The sequence below is a fragment of the Camelus bactrianus genome, chromosome 9 (assembly GCF_048773025.1).
Source record: "Camelus bactrianus isolate YW-2024 breed Bactrian camel chromosome 9, ASM4877302v1, whole genome shotgun sequence".
Lineage (NCBI taxonomy): Eukaryota > Metazoa > Chordata > Mammalia > Artiodactyla > Camelidae > Camelus > Camelus bactrianus.
The window spans coordinates 12,904,465-12,931,191 of NC_133547.1; the positions used below are offsets into that span (position 1 = coordinate 12,904,465).

General features: G+C 53.3%; 1 protein-coding gene across 5 annotated transcripts in view; it reads right to left on the reverse strand.

Moving 5' to 3' along the window:
- The window catches only part of SIPA1L3 (signal induced proliferation associated 1 like 3), a 214,824-nt gene that overhangs the window by 2,712 nt on the left and 185,385 nt on the right, over nucleotides 1–26,727 (reverse strand). For 4 of the 5 annotated variants that reach the window (XR_012509042.1, XM_074369753.1, XM_074369751.1 and 1 more), the window contains exons 16-21: nucleotides 20,746–20,967; nucleotides 10,725–10,890; nucleotides 9,627–9,870; nucleotides 5,575–5,718; nucleotides 2,925–3,060; nucleotides 1,024–1,105 (exon numbers count right to left, since the gene is read on the reverse strand). Coding sequence is in view for 4 of the 5 variants with exons in the window: in XM_074369753.1 (XP_074225854.1) it covers nucleotides 1,024–1,105; nucleotides 2,925–3,060; nucleotides 5,575–5,718; nucleotides 9,627–9,870; nucleotides 10,725–10,890; nucleotides 20,746–20,967 (994 nt within the window). In the remaining variant the exon portion in view is untranslated. The remainder of the gene's footprint in view (nucleotides 1–1,023; nucleotides 1,106–2,924; nucleotides 3,061–5,574; nucleotides 5,719–9,626; nucleotides 9,871–10,724; nucleotides 10,891–20,745; nucleotides 20,968–26,727) is intronic. The other variant, XM_074369754.1, reaches the window with a different exon arrangement.

Genomic DNA, 26,727 nt, shown 5'->3' on the forward strand with positions numbered 1-26,727 from the left:
AGGGCACTAAGTTGGGGGTGGGATTTGAACCCGGGCCCCTGTGAGTCCTGGGCTTGAGACTCCCACGTTACACTCTGCCACCTTTTGGCCTTTTGCCCTAAAGTATATAAAATAACAAGTGCAACTCTCTTCCAGTCTGACTTTTCCTCACTCTTCCACACCCTGGAGGTAAGTACAAGGGACGATGTGGAATGTTGCCGTCTAGAGATCCCTCTGACCCATGGATGTTAAACATTTCTGAAGCATGACGATGCTCCAGCAAACAGTTCTGCAGTTCTTAGTTTTTCTTCAGTGGGAGTTAGCCTTTATTTATTTATTTTTTATTGAGCTTGCTTAGTTCTTCACTGGAGTTATCAGACTTCTTTTGTATGTTGTAAATACATAGATTTCTGTTCTGACTTTAACCAGCAGCAGAATATTCTGCTGCATGGGTGTCCTGTCATGTACATAACCCTTCTCTTGTGGACGGACAGCTGCACTGGCTCCAGTTTTTTATCGCCAGCAGTAGACATCCTTGCCCACAGACCTCTCAGTATCTGTGCTTGAAATTCTGCTGGACGAGTTCCCACGGTGCAACTGCTGGGTCGTATAGTTTTGATAAATATTGTCTGATTGTTTTCCAAAAAGGTTGGGCCAATTTATTCTCCCTCCAAGAATGTAAGAGAGGTTCTCTGTGTGCTTACCAGCCTTTGCTGCTGTCACCTTTTAATTAATTAATATATTTAGCATTTATTTATTTGTGTTTATGTATTTATGTATGTATTTATTATTTATTTTAGTGGAGGTACTGGGGATTGAACCTAGGACCTTGTGTATGCTAAGCATGCACTCTGCCACTGAGCTCTACCCTCCCCTCTACTGTCACTTTTTACTTTTCACTCATGACTACATTCAAAGCTGGGTGGCCTCCCCTAGACCACACGAGGTGGGGGCGGGGGCAGGTACCGCAGTTTCCCTGGCCCGAGAGGCCAGGAAGTGAAACAGGGAGGCGAGTGCCCTGAGGCAGCTGCCCGGCAGCCCTACCTTCTGCAGGTCCGTGTGCAGCTGTTTCAGCATCACTTCCAGCTGGTACACTTTGCCGGTCAGATCCAGGGGCGGCTCCTCGCTGGGAAGACAGGAGACAGGGTCAGATCAGAGGCCCACCAGACTCCAGGGAGGGCTCTTGGCCCACAGCTGGGAGGAAATTGGGGTACAGGCCCCTCTTGTCCCTGAGGGTCTGGGAAGTCCTCTCCTTGCTGGAGTCCTGAGGGAGGCTTGGAGGGGAAGCTCTGAGGGAAGCCAGCCCTCTTGCTGGCCACGCTCTACCTGGTGAGGGCACACCTGTGGATCTGGATGGGGGTTGTGGGAGCACCAGGCCCATTGAAAGCTGTGTGTGTACCTGCCCTAAAGTGTGCATTCCTCCCGAGGATGGACCACATGTGTGCCAGAAGGAGAAGCCCCTCTCAAGTGTGAGCCCACACTGAGTACCGGCAGACCCAGCTGCTGTTCTAGCTCTTGGGGCACCTAAGTGTGCAGATGAACATGGCCTGACTTGTGGACAGGAATAATGATGACACTGACTGTGATAATAGCCTGCCTGTTACCCACCCTGTACCGTGTGAGGTCTCAGCTTGACGGATCTTCCGGCTCGCTGTGGCCTGTTACCCGCTGGACAGAGGCGAAACCCAGGCTCAGGCAGAGACGCTGCACCCAGGCCCCCAGCCTGTGGCTCCTGCTCTGTGCAGATTCCCCAGCCTGGGGCCCGTCTGGCCCCTGCTGAGGAGAGCGGGCAGCACCTTCCAGCAGAAGGCTCCACTGGGTGCTGTGGGACACATACATCCGGTGGGGGTGCTGGGGAGGGAGGTGGGGGTCTCAGCCCATGGAGGAGAGAGGACTGGGCCCTCCTGCCTTTCCCATCACTTTCCTCCCTGCCTGGTCCTGCATCTTGGGGAGCTGTAGCTGCAGGGTGAGGTAGGAGGGGGTCACCAGTTCAGGGGTGAAAGGAATCCAGGAGTGTCCCTGGAGGTCACGGGTCCCGCCATTTCCACACCCACCCTGTTCCTGCCCTTGCTGTGGCACCCCATCAGTAACTGCCTCATTCTGCTAAGTAAATGGGACCACATCTTTGGTGAAGGTTGAGCTCTAAAGCCAGTGTGTGAAGCAAAAAACAAGAAGAGTCAAAATCACCATTGGAAATCACCTGAACTGCCCACAAAGTACACTGCACGACTGTTGTATGTACACCCCTACATGGTGAAGTGTGTAGATGAGTGTGAAATGCACTATTTAAATCCACGGACATGCAAACATGCCATTTCCATCCTCTCTCCCTCTCAGTCATTCTGCTTTCTGCCAAGCTAGCTCAGTCAAACATGTGGCACTAAATGTGAGATGACAAATGGGAAGTGTCTGCCTCCCTGTCTGCCTCCGCCCCAGAAGCCTTGTGAGGGCAGGGCTTCTGTCACCTCTGGGTCCCCCGACAGCCCAGCGCGGGGCCTGCCAGGGAAGAGGTGAGAGGCAGCTGTCAGGGGAACATGTGCATAATTGAGGAATCTGCAGGGGAGGAGACCCAGGAGCAGACAGCAGGGAGGCTGAAGGCTGGGAGCGGGGACTCAGAGGGGACAGATGTGAGGCAGAGAGCGGGGAATGCGGGGGACTGGCGGGGGGCAGTAGTTAGTGTTTTCCACAGTTGACAGTGAAGTGACTGTGGAAGTACTGATCACAGTGTCCAGGAGGATGGTGCCAACCCTGACTTGGTCCCTGCTGGGCCCCAGCACGTGGATTGGTCCAAAGTCTGTTGGGTGAGAGAGGTGGTCACTCCTCCAGCTACCACTGCGGGGGCAGTGGGGGTGCCCTGCACAGTGGCCTCTTGCCTGGTGACCCTCTTTCACTGCCTGCAGGGACTTGGGTTGCCAGGCCCCTGGGTGCTCCCGGGGAAGCCTCACCTCATGGTAGGGGTGGTCCTGGGGGTCGGGGGCCCCCTCTCCAGGCTCAGGTGGCTGTGGACAGGGCTGTGTGCAGGCGGGATGTCTGGGCTCAGAGCTGGGTCGTTCAGAGAGAAGAGCGAGACGGCTCTTTGCACTGCGGGAGAAAGAGGAAGGGGGTCAGCAGGGCTCCTGGCTCCTCCTCACGCCACCCCCTCTCCCCAAGTGACTAACCCCGCCCCGCAAACCTCCAGGACATTCCCAACCACACTTGGGTGAGATCACACAGGCATTTAGGATGGATTCTTGCCAGAAAACCAAGCCAATTCAGGACACAAATAACAATAACCTGTCCTGATTCCAAGCAAGCCTCCAGACCCAACGACCAGTTTACACAAAATACAAGAGAGAGAGAAAGAACTTAAATGCAGCGTGGGGAAGCAACCACCCGAACTGGGCAGAAATGACCCGGTTTCGTCCATAAATAAATGGTATGGGAAAGATGGCCAGAAGTGGATGGGGCTGACGCCGGGTGATGGGGACGTGGGGGTTCATCACACTCTAGTTCTGAGAATGTCTGTGAAATTTCAAGAGCAAAAAGAAAAGTGAAACAGAGAATATCATGTATCCTGAAGAGAGAAAAGAATCTGGGGGGTGGGGGTGGGGGGTTCCGGGGTCCCTCTCCAGACACGTGACTGGCTCTGCGGGAGGGGCCAAGTGCCTGCACTTTCAAATGGGACTGTGAGGGGATCTTTCTGAAAGGGCAAGAAGTGGGAAGAGCCTGTTGTGCCCCCAAAGCAGCTGGAGCGTTGAGCCCTAGGACCGCCAGACAATGGAACATGTAGGGTGTGAACAGCCAGGAGGAGGGGCTGCGTGTGGCCCCTGTAGGGAGAGGGCCCGACCACCTGGCAAAGGCAGGCTCCCGCTCGACTCTCTATCTCTGTGCTGGATGAAGAGCACGGTGAAAGCTCAACGCCCGCCCGGAGACCCACCCACTGTTAACGTCTTGCCACACTTTCCCTCCCCCATCATGTGCGTGGGCACCTGTCCGACTCCCCGGCCACTGCAGAGGAGATGGCCGGCATCCTGGTTCACCTCTGCGTACTTCACTATGAACCTCCACAAAGTAAAGGCGCGTTCCTATAGTACACAACCTCGTACTCAGGAAATTTAACATCTATAGGGTATTACTGCCTAATAGATGCTCACCTCGAAATTTCCCCAGTTCTCTGAATAACATCCTTTGTAGCTGTTATTTTCCATCTTGGATTTAGTGTTTATTCTCTTTGAAAATACTTTTATCTAAACTGTTTCAAACAGGCCCCAAAACAGAGAAAAGAGCACCATGGGTCCTCGTGAACCCATCACCAGGTTCAACAACTTTCGGCAGACCCCAGTTCCCTCTCCTGTGCTCTCGGCTTTTTTTATTCCCCTGATCACTCCTCTCCTTTACTTTTTAAAAACAGCTTACTGTGGTTTCACTGACATACACGTGACCAACTGCACACGCTGAAAGGCATGCAGGCTGGCCAGGTGGCTCTGCGGCAGCCGAGCCTCAGTTGCCTCACCTGTAAATGGGATCCTACTACCTCCCTCAGACCAGAGATTAGAAGAGGTGATGTTTGTAAAGCAACAACCTGCTGGCTCAGAGCAGATGCTCCGTAATGTCATCGTGGCTGCAGAGTCACCTCCTTCAGGAAGTGCCACTGGGCAACCCCCTCCCCCACGGAGCTTGCCGGGCCTCAGTAGCGCTGGACCACTGCCTGGCAGCCTCCCCCCTACAGCTCTGGAGTGTGAAGCTGGGGTAGCCTTGAGGCTGGGCCTCGTATTCTCTGTCGCTCTCCCTCCCACCCTATACACCCTCACCCTGCTGGAGGCTTGACAGCCTTCACCTCGTGGCCAGAGGCCACTGCAGGATGGGATGGAAGCAACCAATGGAAGCCAACGAGGAATGACGCTTCCTCCGGGGCCACTTGCCAGATGTGGACTGGCTCAGACGTGAAAACAAGAAAGAAGGATGTGTTCTGTATGAGTCTGGGTGAATACATTCTGCTCTGTGCCAGAGCTGTGCTGGGCACCCAGTGGTGACAGGGACAGCCCCAGGTCCTGCCGGGAGACATAACCATCATCAGAGAGCAAAGGCACAGGCAGAGGAGTCAGGGCTACGGGAACCCAGAGGAGGTGCCTGATCTGGACTAAGGGATATCAAGGAGAGCTTCCTGGAGGAGGAACAGTAAAGCTGTGGCTTATAAGATGAAAAATGAGCCAGAAGAGTATATTCGTGTCTGTCAGGGTTTGACGGGTGAGGAAACTGAGATTTAAAAGGTAAAGCCGCTTGCCCAAGGTCACATGGGATGGAAATGGCAAAGACTGCCAGCTATCTCTCACAATCTGGGCAACCCCCTCAGTTGGGCAACGTGCTATTTCATGGACTCCTCCCTGTGGCCCCAGGCAGTGGGTCTAGTCACAGAGTAACTGGGGGAACCAGAGAGATGAAGACACCGGCCCAGGACTACACAGTGAGCAAGGCACAGGGCAGGATGTGAACACTGCTCCCCCTGATTCTGGAACTGGAGCATGCTTCCCCTTCAAAGCTCCAAGGCCCTCTGTGGATCCTTCCAGAACAGAGCAGGGGGTAGGGATCTGGCGGGGTTGAGTGGGTGGCACCTACCTTCGTACGCCTTGGCTGCGTTCACCAGGCTGGACCACTCCAGGCCGGCAGCCGTGTCAGGCAGTGGCATCATCCCTGGGTCGAGGCGTCGCAGTGGCCGGTCCCGCCCATCGGCCAGTGAGAGCTCTGAGGCTGAGATGGTGGCTGGTGGGAAGAGCAGAGCCGGGAGTTCGGTGAGTGACAACGTGAGAGACAGAAAAATCAACACATTGTGTCACACTCTGAATACGATTATATAACACATACACACATTTCTACTTAAATAAATACATTATACTTATTAGATGATACTCGCCCGGGGAAAACATCCAGCAGGGTAAGGGGCTGGGGTGCCGGATACTGAAGTGGGTACACCTTGCAGGATGCTGGGGGGCCTCGCTGAGAAGACGGCTTTTGCACAAAGCTCTGAAGGAAGGGAGGGAGTGAGCAAGGCACCTGAGGGAAGAGCATTCTGGGCAGATGAGACAGTCAGTGAAAAATCCCTGAGGCGGGAAAGTGGTTTAAGCAACACCGAAGAGGCCCTTGTGGCTGTGACAGAGGGAGAGACAGAGAGCAGTGGGAGGGAAAGTCACAGAAACGAGAGGGCTGGATTGTGCGGGGCTCTGCGGGCTGTGATGAGATCTCTGCCTCCTGCCCTGACTGAGATGGAGACACCGCAGGGCTCTGAGCAGGGAGGGACATGACCTGTCGCGGGTGTGCACAGGGTCCCTCTGGCTTCGTGTGGGGCACGATCGTGTGTCTGTGTGGGCGGGGGGAGCAGGGAGCAGGGAGGCAGTGAGGAGGCTGCTGCAATGGTCCAGGAGGGAGATAATGGTGGACAGGGCCAGGTGGGGTCAACAGTATTTCCTGAGAGTGGACATGGGTGTGAGATGGAGAGAAGGGTCCAGGGTGACTTCACGATCGGGGAGCTGGCACTGAGATGGGGTGGGTGGTAGGGAAGACTGGGGGGTGGGATCAGAAAGTAGTTTCTGGAGGTGTGGAGTGTGAGATGCCTCAGACACCTGCAAGGAGACAGCGGTGCGGCACTGGCCACATGAGTCTGGAGTGGAGGGGAGGGGAGGGTGCCAGGCTGAAGCCACAACATGGGTCTTCCATGTAAGGACGGTGTTGAGACGGGGCAGGGTCCCTGTGGGGAGACCCGGTCGAGTCAGGCCTGACACGCTGGGCAGAGAAAGAGGCCCCTGAAGTCGCAGGTGCTGATAGTGACAGACATGAGAGTGGCGCTGGCAGTGGCATCTGCTGCACAGACAGGGTGAGTTCGCCGTGCCAGCTCACTCGGCTCACTGAGGGTGACAGGGAAGCACAGAGGTCAGGCGGTGACTCGGGCTGCTCCATGTCCCCTGGTTGCACCCCCTCGCTGGGCACCACACTGGGTGCTACGGGGGTCATCTCGGCCACACGTCCAATCAGCCAGGAAGGAGATGCTGTCATGACCCCGTGTTATGGGGTGGGGGTGGGGCAGCAACTGAGGCTCAGAGTGGGACGCTGTCCTGCCCACATTGCTGTCACCCGTGGTGGCCCTTGGATGTGACATGCAGGGTCCTATGCTGACCTGCTCTAAGCCCGACCCCACATGGCTTTGGTGTCCAGAAGGTCCCTGCTGACATTCTATTTCAACCCCGCTCTCTAGTCCAGAGGCACAAAGCTGACTTATGACAGATTAAAGTGCCCACTCCTGGTGACGGGGTACTAACAAAAAACTGCGTAAATAGCCAGTGTTCCCTCAGGGCTTACTGCACGGCAAGCACTGAGCTAGTGTTTCCACCTGTTAACTAGTTTGATTCTTGGATGAACCCATTAAGGTAGGTGCTATTTTTGCCCACATTTTACAGGCACGGAGAGGTTATGACTGAGTTCAGGACCTGGGCCGCCCAGCTCTCAGGACGTGTGGTGCTCGTAAGCATTTGCAGAGTGAATGAGCGCTCGGAAGAATAAACAAGGCAGGAAGGATGCCAAGCCCTTGACCTCCGTCCTCTCCAGCCTCCTAGTGCGTCCCCACTGAGCGGGTGGGGGCCGCGGGAGCAGCTGCCACTGCTGAGCAAGTGCTTAGCAGGCGCTGCTGTGAGAGGCTCCTTGGCAGGAGGGCCCTTCATCAGCGAGGCCCAGGCCCAGCCGATGGCATCTCTTCACCCCTGATGTGGCTTGGGAAGGGCTCTTGAGCAGGCGTGGAGGGGTGGAGAGGCCTGAGGGCCCCGGCCATACAGAGGCCAGATGGGATTCTCTCTGGTTTAGGGGGACAGGAGAGTCAGATGGGCAAAGAGATGTGTGTGCTCCGTGAGACAGGAACCCTGGGCTGCTGTCACCCTAGTGACCCAGACCCATTCCCAGAGTGACAGCCCAGGCTGAGTGGGGCCGTGATGGAGAAACAGAAGGCAGAGTGAGCAGGATAGGATGCAGCAAGCCAGGAGGCTGCGGGGGCCCAGAGGAGGTGCCTAACTCAGTCTAGTCAGGGAGGACTTCCTGGACGCAGCAGCATCTTAGTTGAGACTGAAAGGATGAGGCAGAGCTAGTCCAGGGCATTCTATCTGCCTTGTCTGGGTCTGTGATCTCCGTGCACACCATCTCTGCCCTGGCCCCTCTCTCGCTTTCTCCTCACAATGTGTCAAACACCTACAATGGGCCAGGCCCTGCCTTTGGCACAGACCGGGCAGCAAAGATGAGAGGCAAAGGAAGGAGACACAGAGAGAACTTAGGGAAGCTAGAGGAACTGCCGTGGAATTTAGCCCTGCCAGGGCAGGGATGCTCTGACATTCTCGCTGCCATGTGCCCAGTGCCCAGAGCAGAGCCGGCCCCGGAGCAAGTGCTCAGGAAACAGTTGTGGAATGAAGGGGCAAACAGAGGGGCAAACCAGGTGCTCTAGAGTTTAAGATGGGAGAGGTGACCCAGCCCAGAGCTTAAGGGAGACCTCCCGGCAAGAGCAATAACTGAGCAAAGCTCTGAAGAAGAAGCAGGAGTGAATTACCAGGAATAGGGTCAGGGGAAGAGCATGGCGGGAAGAGGGAACAGCCATGTAGAATGCCCTGAGGAGGGAGAGTGGGGGATCGGAGGATGTAAGGGAGGGTACTATGAAGTAGAGGGACTAAGGTGGGGCCCAAGGGTGGAAGCCCCAAAACACCAGGGCAGGGAGTATGGACTCAGACACTAGGGTAATGGGGAGCCATGAAAGAATTTTAAAAGGGGAGATAGAACCCGTCAAAATAGTCCCAGAGCCTCCTCCACCCCATCCCCTGAAGTGTACAAGAGGCTCTGACTAGACGACACAGGGGCACAGCCCCTCGGCTGAAACCCTTGGGGTAGACACATCTCTGAAGTCAAGATGTGTTTGGATTTGAGAAAGCATGATGCGCCGTACTCACAGAACACATGCGGAAAGGTCGGCAGCACCCCCTAATCCCACACGAGCATCCCTCAACGAAGCAACTGATCATCCACACCAAGTGGGGTAAAGAAGGACCACAAACAGCTTCATATCCATGCAGGTGGGGCACTGCTGCCCAGTGAGCTTGGCCCAAACCTCACTGCCTTTGGGGTTGTGGATAACAGAGTACAGGGTGGACTGAAGGCACAGCCAACCCCAGCCAAAACATGGCTTTCTGATGGGGACCATGTGCACAGCACCCTCTGCAGTAAATATTTGCTGGATGAATAAAGGGGCACATGGGCCACACCCCCTCCCTTCAAGAGTTGGCCGACCTGGGGGAAGTCAGGTAGGTAAATAAATAATTACGAGGCAGTCTGCTTGGTGCCAGAACAGGGAGCTGAGGCTGGAGGATAGCTAACACAAACCCCTGATCCTCAGGGCCCTGGCGCTGAGCCCTCTAGCCTGCACTTGGAAAGACTAACATTCTCTCTGGTCTCAGGTGGCCCCCATCCTTGGGTGCTCTGGACTCTGAGGTGACCCCGGGGAGACCCCTTCCTCTGTGGGTAACATCCAGTGCACTTCAGTTCCTGCCCTCAGTTGGCTCTGACCCAGATGACCTCCAGCCTTTGACCTCCAGGTGATCCACAAGCTCGCCCACTCTGCTTCCCACCCCCTTGGTGCCTGGGCTCACATTTCTTCTCCGGGAAGCCGTTGCCGGTGGCAGGGATGGCACCGGGGCCGCCGGGCGGGAGGGGGTGCTGGTGCTGGCGGCGGGCGGGCAGCGTGCTGGAGGGGAAGGCGCAGGTGCTGGTGAAGAGCACGTCGCTGGGCAGGCCGGGCTCTAGGCTGGCGGGGCTGGCAAAGCTGGGCTCCCGACGCCCGCTGCACAGACTCTCATCCGATAGCGTCCGCTGAAGACTCTTCTGTGGTGACTGCTGCCAAGACAGGGGACACTGGATGTGGTCACGGCCAGTCCCATGGCTGCTGTCCTCAGTAGTGGCTTCTTCCCGTCTGGGATGTCTGTGGCCCTTACCCACCCAACATCCATTTCTACCCTTTTCTGGTCAACATACCCCAGTTTCCCCCTGGGGGTTCCTCCTCCCCCACAAGCGGCCCACATGGTTCTGCTGGGCTGATCCCAGCCTCCAGCTCCGGGCAAGGTCAGGGAAGGTGGTGTGACCCAAGCTGGAGCACTGGAAGTCAGTCCATGTGGGCACACTAGGGACTGAGTGCTGGCTTCCCCCAGTGCTCATGCTGCTGGGAGAGAACCCCAGACAGACTGCGGCCCCCCAGGTCCCCATGAGAGAGTGCCTGCCTGAGCATGTAGCTGGGGGTAGGCAGGGACAAGAGGGAGGAGGAGCAGTGGAGTGAGGGACTAAGGATGTCTGCTGTTTTGGCCTCCCCCACCCTTGCGTGACAAGGGCCTGGAGGCCCCCGGGGCAGCTCTCCTCCCCTCTTGGTCCCTGCGGTTCGGACTGCTTCCCCTGTGGGCTTCAGAAGGATGACATGAAAGCCAGTAAGAGCTTCCCTTTCCAGTCCCGTGAGGTACTGGTGTGGAATAAGTTCCCCTGTGCCTGCCAAGGCCAGGTTACACTGTACTCTTCTCCCTGACCAACGTGACATCCTGGCCACATACACCCAAAGAGGCTGGCAGGTGCTATGGGCAGAGGCCATGGGCAGGGAGGGCGGGAGTGAGCGCAGGGACCAGTCCTCCTCCCGCCTCGCCCTCCCACGGCTCCCTGGCCTGCCTGATTCAGTGAGTGGCGAGGCGGGGGCAGCCTCTACGTACCGCGGCGTCTCTCTCCTGCTCGGGCGCCAGGTTGTCCATGATGATGAGTTTCTTCAGGTCATCTTCGATGGTGGACTTGTAGTTCTTCCGGGGGGAGCGGAGGTCTCGGAGGGACGCCCTCAACCTCGGCTGCCCGAAGACGTTTTTCGTGTTGCCGTCCACCTGCCTGGAATGAGAGGGTCAGGGTCGGAGGGGCCTTGGGAGGCTCGCGCCGCTGCCCAAAGCGGTCCTGACGCAAGAAGGCCGTGCCGCCGCCACTGGGCGAGTGACCACAGGCAGCTTCTCCGCTTCACCGGGAGAAAGTGGGACAGAGAGACCAGGTTTATTCTCTCCGCTCACTCATCCTACGGAGACCTCCTGGCACCGACTCTGTGCCATGCGTGTTCTTGGTGGAGGCACAGCCCTGCACGTGGAGCTGACTCCAGTCAGGAAGCCTGGCAACGAATAAGTGAACATAATGGGAGGAGGGGAGGTTTTGAAGAAAAATAAAGCCAGGTAAATGGAGAGGGGCTGACAGGGACGGAGGATGGCTTTTCTGAGGGGATGGAGTCTGAGCTGAACCTTGGAGGAAGACAGGAATCCACCAGGTAGAAGCGGGCTCTGGGCAGAGGGAACAGCAAGCGTTGGGCTGTGAAGGGGGAACAAGCCGGGTGAGTTTATGGAGTGGGGGGAGGGGCGAGTAGGCGAGGGGGGTGAGGGGTGGGAGGTGAGGCCTGGGAGGGGCTGGGGCAGATGTTTGGGAACCTATGAGCCACAGAGGGGACTTGCATATGGGGAGCCTCTGATCTGGGGAGCGCCACGCCCTGATTTGCATTTTAGAAGGGTCCCGGATGGAAAAGTGACCCTCATGGAAGCAGGGACACAGTGAGCAAGCTCCCGCAGTTGTTCAGGTGAGAGATGCGGGTGGCCCAGACCAGGGATTCCAGCCACACAAGAGGGATGGGGTCCCACAGAGGGAGCACCCCCGGGGACCGGTCTCTATGGCAAGTGCTTGGCCACAGGCAGCAGACCTCTGGCCTGAGCGCTCCAGGGCCCGGCACCAGATATCCCTAACTTTGGTTTCCTCATCCCTCACGCTGGGTAAGAGGGCTCACACATGATGGGGTAACTGGGGGGATCCAGAGATGAGGTCACTGTACAAGGCAGAGCCCCCCAGCTGCTGCCATCTTGCTTTTCTACTGATCGTCCAGTTTCAGAAGTCGGTTTGTGAGCCAGCGTCACTCTGACCACCACTCTCTTCTTCGGCATTCCCCAAGCTGACCCAGAGCTGCCTTCCAGAACATTCTGTGGTCTGAAAGTCTTTGAGGCACAGCCTGGGGTTAAGAGCTGGAGCCCTGGAGGCAAACAGGCCTGGGTCTGAGTCCAGGCTCTGCCTGTTCCTGCTGTGGGAACCTGGGCAAGTCACACCACTTCTCTGATCCTTGGTTTGCTCATGTGGGAAACAGGCTGACCTCACAGCATTTTGGGGTTTGCTGCAAAGCGCCTGGCTGGCACCTGACAGAGCAGACACTGGGCAAATGAGTTTCCCTGAGGCAGCCCAGGCCCCTGAGCTGCACACAGCCCTCTTCTGCTGCTCCTAACTCTCTCTGCTGGCTCCACAGACCATCATCCCACCGCCCTTTGGCCCTCTCCTGGCCCAGGCTGACTCCCCTGGGGCTCCAAGTCCTCCACTCCTGGGACTTCCCCTGAGGTTCCCCCTCATCCTCTGATTTTGGCCCAGCCTTTGGAGTCAGGTCTTCTACCATGAAAACTGGGTCCCTCACCTGAGCTGTTGCCACCCCCCAGAAAAGAGGTAAGGACAGCTATCAGGGTGCCCTCAGGGTGCACCAGGCCCTCTCCATCACCTTGTGAAATCTGCAGAGCAGCCCTCCCCCACAGCCACTATTACTAGCACCTCCATGTTGCAGATGGGAAGCCGAGGCACAGAGAGAGAAAGTAACTGTCCAAAGCCCCCCAGCCTGTGAGCAGGGGAGTCAGGGTTCCCGCCAAGGCCACCAGGCTGCAGAGCCCTCAGCTGTCACCACTGTGCTTGACTGTCATGTTTCTATCACAGAGACGGCATATAAAAGATGTATGGTATGTGGAACGTAATCACATTTGGTTAAATAACATGCTTTTATAGGCAGAAAAAAATTCTGGAAGAAATTATGAACAATGATTACCTCTGGGAAGTGAAAGTCTTATCAGAAGGTGGAAAAATGACTTTTACTTTTCATCTGATACCCACATCCTTCTGAACTGTCTGAATTTATTTTTACTATAATCATGTGTTATAACAATAATAATAATAAAAACTAGTTTAAAAAGAGCTGATACCTAGACTTCATCATTTTGTAACTCAGGAAAGAAAAAAAGAGTCTTTGAATCCAGGAAGAAATGAGATACCCTGGGCTCCTGAGGGTATTGAAGTCTACATTTTTTTCTCATTTTCTCAGCTGCCAGGCTTGGGATTTTAACAAAGGAAGGAAGAGAGGGTGGTGAGCTTTTTCTTGTTAGGTCATATTCCTCCCCAAATGAGAATTCCAGGTCTAGGGTAATTCTGGCTCCATCATTATTAGGGAAGAGTGTTCTCTGCACAAATGAAAAGCTTTCTATCCAAACGAGGGAAACAGAAAGAGGCAGAAAGAGAGAAAGAGACAGACACACCCTAGAGTACATATTGCTCCTGCGGGAGCTGGAAGGGGACTTACCCCACCTTCCCTTTTGAGTTTGCCATTTCCCAGAATCCCCTGCAAGGGGGGGGGATGCAGTGACTCAGCGTTGGGCCCGCTGTGCGCCCAACAACCCTGGAGCAGGCTGGGCCCTCAGCTCATCTACTGCAATAAAGGGGCACTGTCCACAGGCACCCCTCTGGGAGGGGTGTAAAATGACCTGCTGCAAACTTGAAAACGTGCACTCTCTTGGCCCTAAGAGTTCTACATCTGGGAGTGTTGCCTTCTGAAAGGCCCGCATGAACCCACGTGTGCCAGGGTGCATGGGGAAGCTTCGTGGGGTCCTGTCTGTGGAGCACACAGAACTGGGCAGTGGCGGGCAGGGGAAGGGCGAGGTTCTCCAGGGACCATCTAGCTGCTGAAGAGAAGTGGGGCTGATCCACGGGACATAGAAAGAGGTTCTCCCAGATATGTCATGGGAATAAAGAAGCAGAATGTGCAGTGTGAAATCATTTTTAGAAAATGAAACTCACACACAGCTTAGCTTGCTATACTGAAGTTTACCTAACTCTCAGCTCCAGAGGTGGCTAGGTGGGGAATTCACTTTTTAAAAACGTTCCTCACCACAGCCCATGAAGTCCAAAATGAGCTGTCCTGTTCCGCCTCAGCCCTCATCCCCTCCCACAGGGCTTCTCAGGGTTCCTTAGCACAGCAGGCATGTTCCTGCCTCAGGGCCTTTACACTGGCTATTCTGGCTACCTTCCCCAGCATTCCCTGCAAGTGGCAGCTTCTCAACTGTCCAGGTTGGCTCACTTCCTCATAGAGGCCTCCCCTGACTGCTCAGCCTCCTGGTGCTTGCTCCCTGCCCCGGTGAGCTCCATCACACAGTCCAGTGTTACCTCCTCACTGTATTCATTTCACGATGATCTGTCCTGTGTACTTGTGTTTGCAGCCCCACTCCTCCCACCAGCAGCCTTCTGTGTTCCATGTCTAGTGTCGGGAACAAGGCCTGCCGCATTGAGGCCCTCAAAATTCGTTGTCAAATGTGTATCACACGGAGCCAACCTTCCTGCCAACCAAGCAGCCAACCTCCCTTCCCATCTCCTCCTTCCCACCTTCCTTATTCTCTTCCTTCCTTTTACAACAAGCTTGACTGACTTTTACAAGACAGAAAAAACTAGAGAGATCCTTTAAAAAGTCAAGCCAAAAGAACACAAGCATTCCTTCCCTGCTCTGTTTGTGTTCATTTGCTACAACCACCTTCCCAGCTCCCAGGACCTGCAGGACTCTCGGGGGACACTCCTAATTCTACAGTGCAAGGCTGGCTCACTGGAAGAAATCATGCTAGAACCTTCTCCCCCAGCCCTCAATTCTGCACTTATCCATCCACTGCGGGCTCCACGTGGCCTGACAGTGTTAGTGGGCTGCTGCGACACATCTAACGGGAGGAAGTACGATGAAATTCAGTTTGGAGCATCAAATCGATCACTCTTGCCCTTATTCTCTTTCTTCTGGAAGAATTTTCCAATGTATTTTCTAAACTGAAATTCTAAGCAATCATTTAAGATGCTATTAAATTCCAGGTTGAGAGAAAAACAAGAACAAAACCCCAACTAAACCAAACTGGGCTTGTACATCTCCGATCTTTTCCCTTTTTCTCAAGATCTCTGGTCTCCGTAATTGTTTAAACCTAATGACCTCTGAGGATAGAATGGACTATCCTCTGACCGTTAAGAAGAATGAGATCACTGTGTATGTACTAACAGGGAACTGTCGCTGAGCTGAGAAAAGAGCGCGTGAGAAAGGCTGGAGGTGCAGGGACAGGGGGTGACTGCATCGATAAACAAAAAGAGGCCTGAGGGACACACACACACTCACGCGTGCTCCGTCATGTTTGGAACATTTTTGGAAGGATGCAGAAGGAATGAAACAACGTTTTGCTTCTGGGGAGGGGAGCTGGATGGCTGGGGGCCAGGGAAGGGAGAGAGGCCTGGTTTTCAATGCAAACCCTTTTGTATCAGTTTGGTTTTTATCCTGTGCGTGTTTTATCTTTAAAAACACAAATGAAGAAAACACCCAGAAGGAGGTGTCCTGTCTCAAGGTTCTGACCGATAGCACAAGACAGTCTCTAATTTGCCCAGGTTGTCTGAACTCGCATTTGCCATATTGTAGAATTAAACTGCTTACATTGGAAAAGAAAAAGAAAAAAAAATTACAAAGAAGTCTCTGCGGTCAGGACCCAGACAACAGCAACTTCTTTTTCCTGTGATAACAGGGCCAGAAATGGACGGCAACCAGGGGCTCCCACTTGGCTGGGCCGATCCTGCTGACTTGGAACTCTGGCCTCCAACTGGAGCAGCTCCCTCGGGGCCGGGTTAATGAAGCTAATTAGCAGGCTGTCGGCCTGCCTGAGCTCGGGGGTTCTGCCAACCTCGCTGGCGAGGACACTCACCAGGTCTGCACCTTAGGCAGCAGGCAGATTTTCCTGGAAGGATGGCTGGGAGAGGCCTGTGGGAGTTGGGGGCAACCGTGCCGTGGGGTGGGGATGTCTGCGAGACGCTTTCCCCTGCTCCTTCCGTGGCTGGGCTGAGCTGGACCCAGGACCCCTAAACTCAAGGAAGGAGCCCAAAGGCCAGATGTTAACCACTAGACACCAGAGCCCATGATGACCGGGCATTTCCCTACGACTCACTGAATCCTCACGCCAACTCTGGGGGGTAGGCACTCCCGTCTTTCCCTTTTGAGGCTGGGGGACGGAGGCACAGTGAGTTGAGGACACTCAGAAAGCAGCGCTCAGTGTGCATGGCACATGGTGATGTGGGCCCTCACCTGGGGCCGGTGCACCTTGTGTGGCTAAGTTCCCTCCTCATGGCCATCATCGCCATTACCTACCATCATCCTGCTCTCCCGGCAAGGGCCCTGATGCTCCAAGGGCTTCCAACAGTGATGGCAGAGCCACTAGCCTCCAGGGACAGCCTTTCGGTTGGGCTGAGACGAGCCCGCGGGGGAGGACGAGCCCAGGACGGATGGGGAGGCAGGGCTGAGGGCCGCTGGTTCTGCCTCCTGCTCCACAGGGATCCAGCCTGACAACCCACTGGCCTAGTCACACCCTCACCTGGTAAGCCCTGGGCAACTCACCCTCGGTGCTGGGGTCCTCACGTGGATTAACTCCATAAATCCTCACGACTGGGAGGTAGGGACAACTGTCAGGCCAGTTTAAAGAGAGGGAAGCTGAGGGGTTAAAGAGCTGATGAGGGAGTCCCGCCCTGACCCCATGCTGTTCTGCCCCTCTGCTGGCTGGGAGAAGGCAGGCCAGTGAGTCCAGTGTCTTGGGACAAAGGGGTCAAAACAGGGCCGTCCGGCCATCTCTGGAGGCAGAGCTGCTGGCCTGCCCTGTAGGATCGACTGGAGCCTGAGACAGAAGGGCTGAGGGCGAGGAACCTGCAGGTGCTCTCGGTCCCCTCAGCATGCAGATTCTCTGTCCTTCACCAGCTCACTCTGTCTTTTCTTCAACAGAGTGTTCGCCTGAGACTATTTCCACCAAGAAGCTAGTCCTCAGAACACACGAGCCACTGCCCTGGATGCCTGTCCTCCCTGCTCTCTCACGTGATGAGATGCTCTGTTAGTTACCTTGCTGGGAGGAGTCCTGGGCTATGCACTTCTACCTGTGCCTCAGTTTCCCCAACTGGAAAGGAGGTCTCTGGGAGGATCAGTGGGGCCAGGTCTGCACAGCCCTAGCCATGCAGCCTGGCTGAGAGGCAGCGCCCCCATGTCAGCCACAGCCATTCTCATTCCTCTGGGGATGCGTTAGACCAGAACCAAAGACAAAGGAGGCAGACCTGGTAATTACTCCTTTGGGGAAAAGCTCATAATATGTGGTGACAAATTACAAAACCAACAATCATAATATTTGCAGTGATTAACCTTAACTAACCAAGTGAATCTGGGCAAGGGACTCAACTATTATGTGACCTCAATTTTTCTTACCTGGAAAATGGGATACAAAGTACCTACACCTCATTGTTCTATAGTGCAGATTAAATGAGTTAAAGTAGGTAAAAGGCTTATGACAGTACTTGGCAGGGTAGGTATCAATAAACGTAGGTAAATAAGTTATGCAAATGAGTTTTTGTGCCTTGGGATAAAACATTCAGCAGCAGAATTATACACAGATTTAAAACAAACATGTTTAGTCTCAAATAATTTAGCTGGAAGTAAAGACAATGTTTTCTGGAAAACTAGGTTAAGTGACTCAGAAGTGTCTCTAACAATGACAAAGACATTATCTCCAAACTGCGCAGGGAGAGTCTGAATAAACCAGCTTCTTGAAATGGGAGGGTGTGGACAAAAGGATTAATCCTGTATTAACATATAATCTTACGCATGTGATTTTAAAAATGTATCTATAACTAAATTAATAAATGTAAGAAACTATGAAACTATTTGTGTCCCCCAATATTTTATATATGTAGTTTACGTACGTGTACACACACACACGTATGTAAAAAGACTTCCTTGGATCTTATCACTGAGAACAAGGGGCTGCTGTTTGTTGATGGCTGTCACGTATCCAGGGATATTTTCTGAGTGCCTGCTATGTACTGGGCCCTGAGGGGGGCTCAGGTGCTCTGCTCTCCCAGACCCCTCAGTCCAGTGGGGCAACAGGAAGGAAGCAAGTCTCTAGGACGTGACCATCTGATGTGCCCTGGACAGATGCTGAGGGAGGGAAGAAGTGTGGGGTCAGCGGGAGCGGTGAGCCTGGTGTAGGGGCTCGGGGAGCATCTTTGAGGATGGCATGGCTGTGCTGAGACCATAACCCTAATCTTATGACTGGTGTCTTTATAAAAAGGGGAAATGTGGACCCAGAGACCTGCATGCGTGGAGAACGCCACATGACGATACAGGCAGAGACTGGGCCATGCATCTATAGGCCAAGAAGTCCTGCAGACTGCCAGCGAGTCAACCAGGAGTGGGAGAGTGGCATGGAACAGGTCCCTCCCTCCCTCCCAGCCCTCAGGAGGAACCAACCCTGCTGGCACCCTGACTCGACACCCCGACTCGGCCTTCCAGCCTACAGGACCCCGAGACAATGCATTTCTGCTGCTGAGCCACTTGGTGTAGGGGCTTTGGTGCCACGGCCTAGCCAGCTGCGGGTGGGTGGAAAGGAGTGAGCCGGGTGGGGAGGGGCCCGGGTTGGGAGAGGGAACAGCAGGCACGTTGGGGAGGCAGGGCAGCTGCCCTCATGGAACAGCACAGTGGGGTGAGCAGGGCCTGACCCTCTGGCCATCCTGAAAAGTGGGGGCCTTACAGGATCCTATGGGGGTGCAGTTCCATTCACTGACGGGGCACCCACTGATGTCTGGCAGCTATAAGAATCTCGTGACCAAGACAGTGATCCCTGCTTTCCTGTGGGGCAACTAGGCAGTGGAACAGAGAACAGCGACAGAATAATGGCTGGGAAGGCTGAGGAGGGGGCATTGGACGAAGCCCCCCTGGAGCCAGACACAAGATGCAGGGCAAGAGAACTCCAGGGCCGAGAGAGCCACCGCAAAGGCCCTGAGGTCGGCCGTGTGTGGCAGGGCTTAGGCGCGGGAAGAGGCCAGGTGGCTGGAGTGGGGTGAATGAGGGGAGCATGGGAGGAGATGAGCGCAGAGGAGTGCGGAGGCGGGTCACGCCGGGTCCGCGTGGGAGTCTGGGCAAAGCATGCAGTGTACTAGTGCCTGGTACAGTGTATGTGCTCAGTAGATACGAGCCTTCATCATTAATCCTGGGAGCAGGGGAAGTCCCTGGAGGTTTTAATCAGGGGAGTGAAGGATCAAAATCTAGTTATCCAGATGCCCCCAGCTGTTAGTGAGGTGCGTGGACAGGATGCTCAGCCTGAGAGCGGCTTGCTCACCCGTGACGTCTCCAGGGATCCCATTTCTCTCTCCTGATGCCTCCTGTCATCCACATGGCCTCACCCAGGTCATGAAAGACAACGTCACAGGATGGAGGAGGGCAGATCCCTGACACCCAACTGAAGAGGAGCCTGGACCAGGGTTCCTAGGCTCTGATCCAAGCTCCATCCCCTACCGGCTGTGAGATGCTGGGCCTCAGGTGCCTCATTGGGAAAAGTGGGCAAATAATAGGTTCACCTCATGGAGCTATTGTTGAGGATTCAGTGAATTCCTGTACGAGAGCTCAGAACGGAGACTGGCACACAGCGAGTACTCAATACATGTTTGAAATCATCACATTCTCCTCACTTAAAAAAAAAACAAAACCCTTTCTTAACTGACCACTCCTCTCCTTTCTCTTCTGCTTCACAGCAAAATGCCTCAAATCAGCTGCTTCCGACTCTGCCCTACTTTTCTCTCCCGCACCCTTGAGTCCCCTCTGTGAGGCTCAATTGGTCGCTCAGTACCTGGGCTCACCCCACCCTGACCTCTCAGTCATCACCCCTGGGCGCCTCCTTTGCTGGTTCCTCCTTGTATTCTCTGAACACAGAGGGGTCTCAGGCTGAGTTCCACACCTCCCCTCCTCTCCTCTCCTGTGGCCTTTATGCTGACTGACCTCTCCCTGAGCTCCAGACTCCTTACCCGACTGCCTGCTCCATGTCTTCTGCGCGTTGTAATCACAACCCGTCGGGGACTGAGCTCCGGAGCCTGCTCCCCACTCAGCCTCACCTCAGCCCAAGGGGAGTCCACCCTTCAGGCTACAAGACCTGCTTTCATCTTCAACCTTGCTCTTTCTCTCACGCTACATCCAATCTGCCATCAAGGCCTGCCTGCTTCCATTTCAGAGAATCTGACCTGGAGCTGCCGCCTTCTCCCCGCTCCCCGCCCCGGCCTCCATTCTGCTCCAGCCCTCTCGTCTCCTGCCTGGACCATTGTGGTAGCGCCTCCCTGGTCCCCTGTCCCCACAGGCTGTGCTCCACACGTAGCTGCAGGGACCCTGTGAGCACCCCGTTTAGATCATGTCCATCCCCTCCCATGGGGGCCCCTGACAGCAGAGGCCACGGCCCTTAGAGGGGCCCACAAGACCCTGTACGATCTGTCCCAGCATCCCTCTGACCTCACATGCTCACATGGTCCCTCCCGCAGACCAGGCGCACTCCTGCCTCAGGTCTTTGCTGTTGCCGCTCCCTCTGCCTGGAATGCTTTTCATCCAGACACCACAGTGCTCGCTGCCCTCTGACCTACTGCGCTTTCTTCCTAGTTATCCTACTTGTTGTCCACCTTCTCTGCCAGAAAGTCAGCTCCCCAAGGGCGGGGATCACCGTCCGCCTGATCACAGCTGTATCCCAAGGTGTGGACCCGCATGGCGTCCTGCACGAGGGACTGAGCTGTCACCGTCCTCGGTGGTGCCTCACCAGGCATCCAGGCACTTACTTCTTTGGGTCAGTGAAGGGGAGCGGCCGTGGCGGGGGCTCGTCCGTCCTCTTCCATCCCGCCGGGTGCTTGTTGCGCACAGGCTGCTTGGAGAAGAAGGACTTGGGGACAGAGGCGGAGAGCTGGAAGACGCTGGACTGGACCAGCTGGGAGGGTCGTGGGCTCTCTGCGCTGGCCGGCTTGTGAACCTGAGCGGGGTAGCCGGCCCTTGAGCTCATGTCACTGCGGAGTGAAAATGAGAGCAATAAACCACCACTTCCATACCACATTTTGAAAAACTGATCTGTTGAAATTTACTCTTGGGAATCAGTTCCCCGTATGTCCATTAAAAAAATGAATAACCTAATTACTTCCCCCCAAAAAGATGAAAAAATAATAAATAAAAAATAAATTTAAGAAATTTTTTAAAAAAAGAAGAAATTTACTCTTAGCAGACAAAAAAGTTCATTCACACAGAAGAGACACAAGTACATTAGTGCTGTGGAAAATTCCAATACGTAGCCGTCTACGTGGAGAAAAGGTAACTCTCCCTTCACAGCCCAGACAGCCCGGGTCCCACCCCAGGGATGCCCTTTGAGCACAGTCAGTCCCACCGTGGGAATCTAAAAAAGTCACCCCTGCGGGTGGACTCCCCCTTCTCTCCCCAGAGATTCCCTGTCTCTGTGCACAACCCACACAGCAGCTGGAGGAGGGGGTCCTGCCTGCCCATCTCTGGAGGTAACCATGGTTTACAGTTTGCTCTGCTTCCTTCTTAACCTTTTCCTATGATTTAAAAACATCCATGTGTAAACACTCAGAAAACAGGAGCTTTTATTGAGGAGTGGGTAGGAGAATTATGTTTTTATATAACTAGAATCATGCTAATAAATTGTTCTGTAACTTATCATTTTTTTTAACTTAAAATACATCTTGCCATGTAGCCTCTTCATTCAAATATTTTTTGAGCACTACTACACGTCAGACACCAGTCTAGCTCGATATCTCAAATGCTGGGTTCCTGTGGAACTAATGCTACAATGAACCTCATGCTGTTAACTAGGACCCAACTTCTCAGCCCAGTAAGGCGAATCAACCAGTAAAACTTTTTAATAAAATTCCAATGCCATTTCAAGTAAGAGCTCTTTCATGGGAAAATTAATGGTCTTGAAGTGTAAGTCAATACATCCTTATCTAAGGTTGAATTAGCAGTATTAAGGGGTAGGACTTTTGACCACAGCTGAATGAGGAGACTGGCAAACTCTCACCCCCTCAAAGCACAACACTAACAAAAACAACCATTTTAGTACTCTGGAAATTGACCAAAAGCATGCAACAAATCAAGTATCACTTATGCTTGAAAAACTGCCAAACTTCAGGGAAGAGACATTTTGACCTGGGGCTCTTCTTATCCCCTTGCCCAGCTCAATGAACAAGGAAGTTCTGCTGCAGTGGATCCTCTGGGGCGGCGTCAGCATTTCAATACATGTTCACTGAGAGTTTCAGAAGGAGAGGGAAAGGGGCAGGAGAAAGGTTTGAAGAAATAATGGCTGAAAACCCCCCAAACTGGACCAAAAAAACACATTCATCTGCACATCTAAGAAGCTCAATAAATCGCCACTTGGATAAATACAGACATTCACACCCAGAAAAATAGGTGAAAGTCAAACCATTAAGATAAAAACCCTGAAAGCACCAAGAGAAAAAGGATTCATCACATACAGAGGTGTCAATACAATTGACTGCTGACTGGTCATTTGAAATGATGGAATGGAATATTTCCAAAGCGCTGAGAGAGAGAGAGGAAAAAAAATCGTCAACCAAGAATTCTATATCCAGCAAAAACTATCCTTCACAAACGAGGGCGAAATAAAGACGTTTCCAGGTAAACAGAGACTGAGAGAATTTGGTGCTAGCATATCTGCCTAATATATAATAAAGTAAGTCCTCAGGCTGAAAGGAAATCACTACAGATAGTGACCTGAATCCATATGGAGAAATGAAGGGTCTGAGATGGTAAATTTGTGGCTTAGAATAAAAGACTCTACGGATCTATGTTTTCTTATTTCTCCTCTAACTTTCTTAAAGTTAAACATAAGTCCGTATAAGGCAATAATACCAACACTACATTGTTGGGTTTATAATGTATATGGATGGAATACATATGACAAAAATAGCACAATGGAGGGGAAAGGGTATGGGGCTATATTAGACAAAAGTTTCTGTATTCTATTGGAATTAAGTTTGTATTAGTCTGAAATACACTGATAGATGCATGCTATAAAAACTAAAAAAAAAAAAAATACAGAGGGATCCAGATGGTACACCAAAATACATTTAACACAAAAGGCCGCAGTAAGGAAAGAACAAGGGAGCAAGACAGACAGTAAACATACAGAAAACAAAGAACAAAATGGCAACTGAAAATCCAATCATTATCAAGAACTTCATTAAACATGAATGTTGAAACACCACAACTGCAAACTGTCAGAAGGGATTAGAAAAAGTAAGCTCTGACTGACTTATATATTATACTTTTTGATAATTTAGCAACATTTATCAATGGGGCCATGGTTGTGCACTGGCGGTGGCATGTCCAGGGAGTCAGGGAGCATGTAATACTGGGATTGGACTCTGCCTGGGGTGGTCAGGAGGGCTTCCCCAAGGAGGCAATGGCGTCTGAGCTGAGAACTGGAGGGTGAGGAGCCTCAATCTAACATGTGACCTCCCAGAAATCCAAGCCAAGGAAAAGCCTGCACACGTACATGCAGGTACATGGAGGGGGTCACTGCAACACTGTGTGTAATCAAGAAAAGTTGGGCATGGCCTGAATGTCTTTTAAAAGGGGATTAACAGATTGTTCGAAGCACATCCACAATATGGAAAACTACACAGCCAGTACAAAGGATGAAGTTGATTCCTGTTTATGGATGAGAAAGGATGTATGAGTTACAGTAAGTGGAAACAAGGCCTAGTGAAGAGCACACACTTTTTTTTGTAAAACTTCATAATTGTGTGACTACTGGACTTTTTTTGGGGGTGGGGGGGGTCTTTTCTACAGAAAGGAAATGTACAGTTTTTTTTTCCAACTGTGGCTTATGAAATCAATTTAATGCATCTTGACCACTATTAAAAGGAAAAAAAAAAAAGAAATAGACTAGAATTAAAAAACCTCAGTGTACCCCATGTAAGGTAAGAGTAAGTGGTTTGTGAAACTATATTCCGGATGTCCATGCTGGGTCGTAATGTAAAAGGCTTTTCCTGTTTTGGGTAATGGTCAAAATGTTTGAAAGACCTGGGCTGGTCGCAGACTGAGAGCAGTCTCTGGGGGAGTGTACACTGACTACCTCTGCAGGTAGTAACGGTGCGGAAATGAGACCATGTAAATGGCACGGGGTAGAAAGGAAGTGCCACCTGACACTTCAGTCTCCTTTCCTCACCCCTTTTTCTTCAACAGACAGTTTGCTGTACACAAGCACGTGTGCACATCCTCCCAACCTTCCTTTATAACATACACGGCAGCCTCCCCCGAGCTTGTTCTGCACTTGGCTTTGACCGTCACAAGACACTCTGTCCATATCTCCATGTCAGCCCACATGGCCCCTCTCCCTTCAATGGCTGCAGGGGGTCCACTCTCTGAATATGTTCTAACTGATTTTAACCCTAACTTTTACTTTCTGCAGTACATATTTCTCTACCTCGTCATCTGGTATGTTCAACTTTTGTGAGCTGAAAAAAACAAGAGATGATTAAAAAAAAAAAAAGTTAAAGGATGAACAACTTCCGTCTCTGCATCTGCTAGCTGACCCAGTCCCCTGCTTCTCCTGGGACAGGTTCACCCCCTCCTCAGGCCTGTGCAGGCACTGGGTGCCATCCTATCCCCTCACCCTATATATGAAGGCTGATCTGACTCACCCGTTGCTTGAGGAAGGTGACCTAGAACCCAGCCCTGGGGGCATATCCTGACTGGCTGATGCCACTTGTCTGGGATGGGTCTGCAGTAGGTCTGAGATCTCCTTCTGGCCAGTGAGACGCTGGGTGTGTGAGTGTGGATTATCTGCTTTGTGACTCGGGGGAAGATTCTGTCACTAGAAAACTAACAAAGACCACTTGCAGAAAGCACCACCGCTTCTTCCACTGGACGCCGCGACTTCCTGCCCTGCTGGAAACCTTGAGGCCTGGGCTCCAGCTCTTCCCCCGTCGTGGCCTTTACCTTCTCTGTGACTGAACCAGGACTCCAGGCCCCTGGATTCACAAACTGCTACCCTGTTGCTATTTCTCCAATATTCTGATGCCAACCTGCCTTCGGGAAATTGTGGAAACGGGCAAATCATGGCCTGTTGTTATTTCCTCTCTGCTTGGGGTCAAGGTACGTGCACTTACGGGCGGCCCCGAGCGCCTGGGTTCTGTCTTTGTGGCAGGGACTTGGGGCTGTGGGGCTGCTTGTGAGGGGTCCCTTGGTCTGCAGTAAAGCTCTGGTGATATTTCTCACTTGTGATCAAAAAACCCCCAAAAACAAAAAAGAAAAAACCAAAACAACAACAACAAACCCCAGCGACGATCTGGTTGAATGACAGCCACTTGGAGACTGTGAGGGGAGCCAGTCTTTAGGCCGATGGAGGCAGAACAAAGAAAAGGAAAGAACCTGGGTCCTCGAGTCAATAAATTACCCAGTCGTGGGGCCCTCCCTAACTTGGGACTTCTCCTTCTGAGAGATAACAGACTTCCTCCAATTGAGCTGGGATTTCCTGCTACTTGTAGTCAAAGGCGTTCCCACGACTGTGCCGTCATTAGCCTCTCCAAGCCTCAGGAATGGATGGTGTCTGCACACAGTAGGACAACAAAGAACTCTTCCCTTGAATGTGCTGTGCATCTCAACCCACCCCAGCTGAGGCGGGCGCCCGTCCCACATGCCCCAGGGACCACAGGCTGTGCCAGGTGCTGTATACAGGATGTTTTTACCCCACCTACCAGTCAACACACACACTTCCCTTCTGCAGCACCGGTGTGGCCAGGTGCCCTCCCTGGGCCTCAGCTTCGACTTGAAAAGCGAGGCAGCACCACGCAGTGGATGAGAACGTGGGCCGTGCTGCTCATCTGACCCAGGTTCCAACCCAGCTCGACTGATGCCCTGTGATCTTCGCTTGAGTCCCTTCCCCTCAAGGAGCCTGTTTCTTCCTCTGAGAAACGAGGCAATGACAGCACCTGCCTCACGAGATCACACACGCGAAGTGCTCAGCACAGGCCCAGGCACCAGGGATGTGCTCCCAGAGCTACAGGTGTAAAGAGACATGGTGTGTCCAGGGGCTAAAAGCCCAGGCCAGGCCCAGCCAGGACTCGGATGCAGCATTCTTCTCTGCACCGCACCGCACCGCACCTGCACCCCGAGAGGCTGTGCACTCATTGTACTGTATCTAGGAGAGCGTTTAAGATTTTGCTGGAGGAAAAGGTTCTGTGGCTTATAAAAAAAGCTGAAAAACCCCAGGTGGGATGGAGAAATCATACAGAAGCAGAGGCATGTGTGACGCCCTGGGTTTGTCCAGCCCTGGGACTCTGAAGGGAGGCCAATGGTGGCCCAGAGTCGGCAACAGGCACAAAGGGAGCTGTGCCCCTGCCTTCAGAAGGAAGGGCAGTGGCACAGCAGGTGACGCTGGTGACCACACGGAGCCTGTGAACATGGCCAGGCCCTGCTCTAAGCATCTCACAGGCAGCACTGCATTTAGATGTCCCAGCGACCCTACGAGGCAGGAACTACCACCATCCCCAAGTTTCAGGTGGGGAAGCTGAGGCCCAGAGAAATTAAATAACTTGCTCCAAATGATGCAGCTGGTAGGGGATGGAGCCAGGATACAAACACGGGCAATCTGGCTCAGGAGACACTGCATTTAACCACTGACCTGTGCTCTCATGACAACGGTAGTCACGGTAAACACACAGCACGTGAGAATAGAGCCTAGCAGCAGCTGATGGGTCTGGGCCAGCCGTGCCGCGGGCCTCGTGCTAATC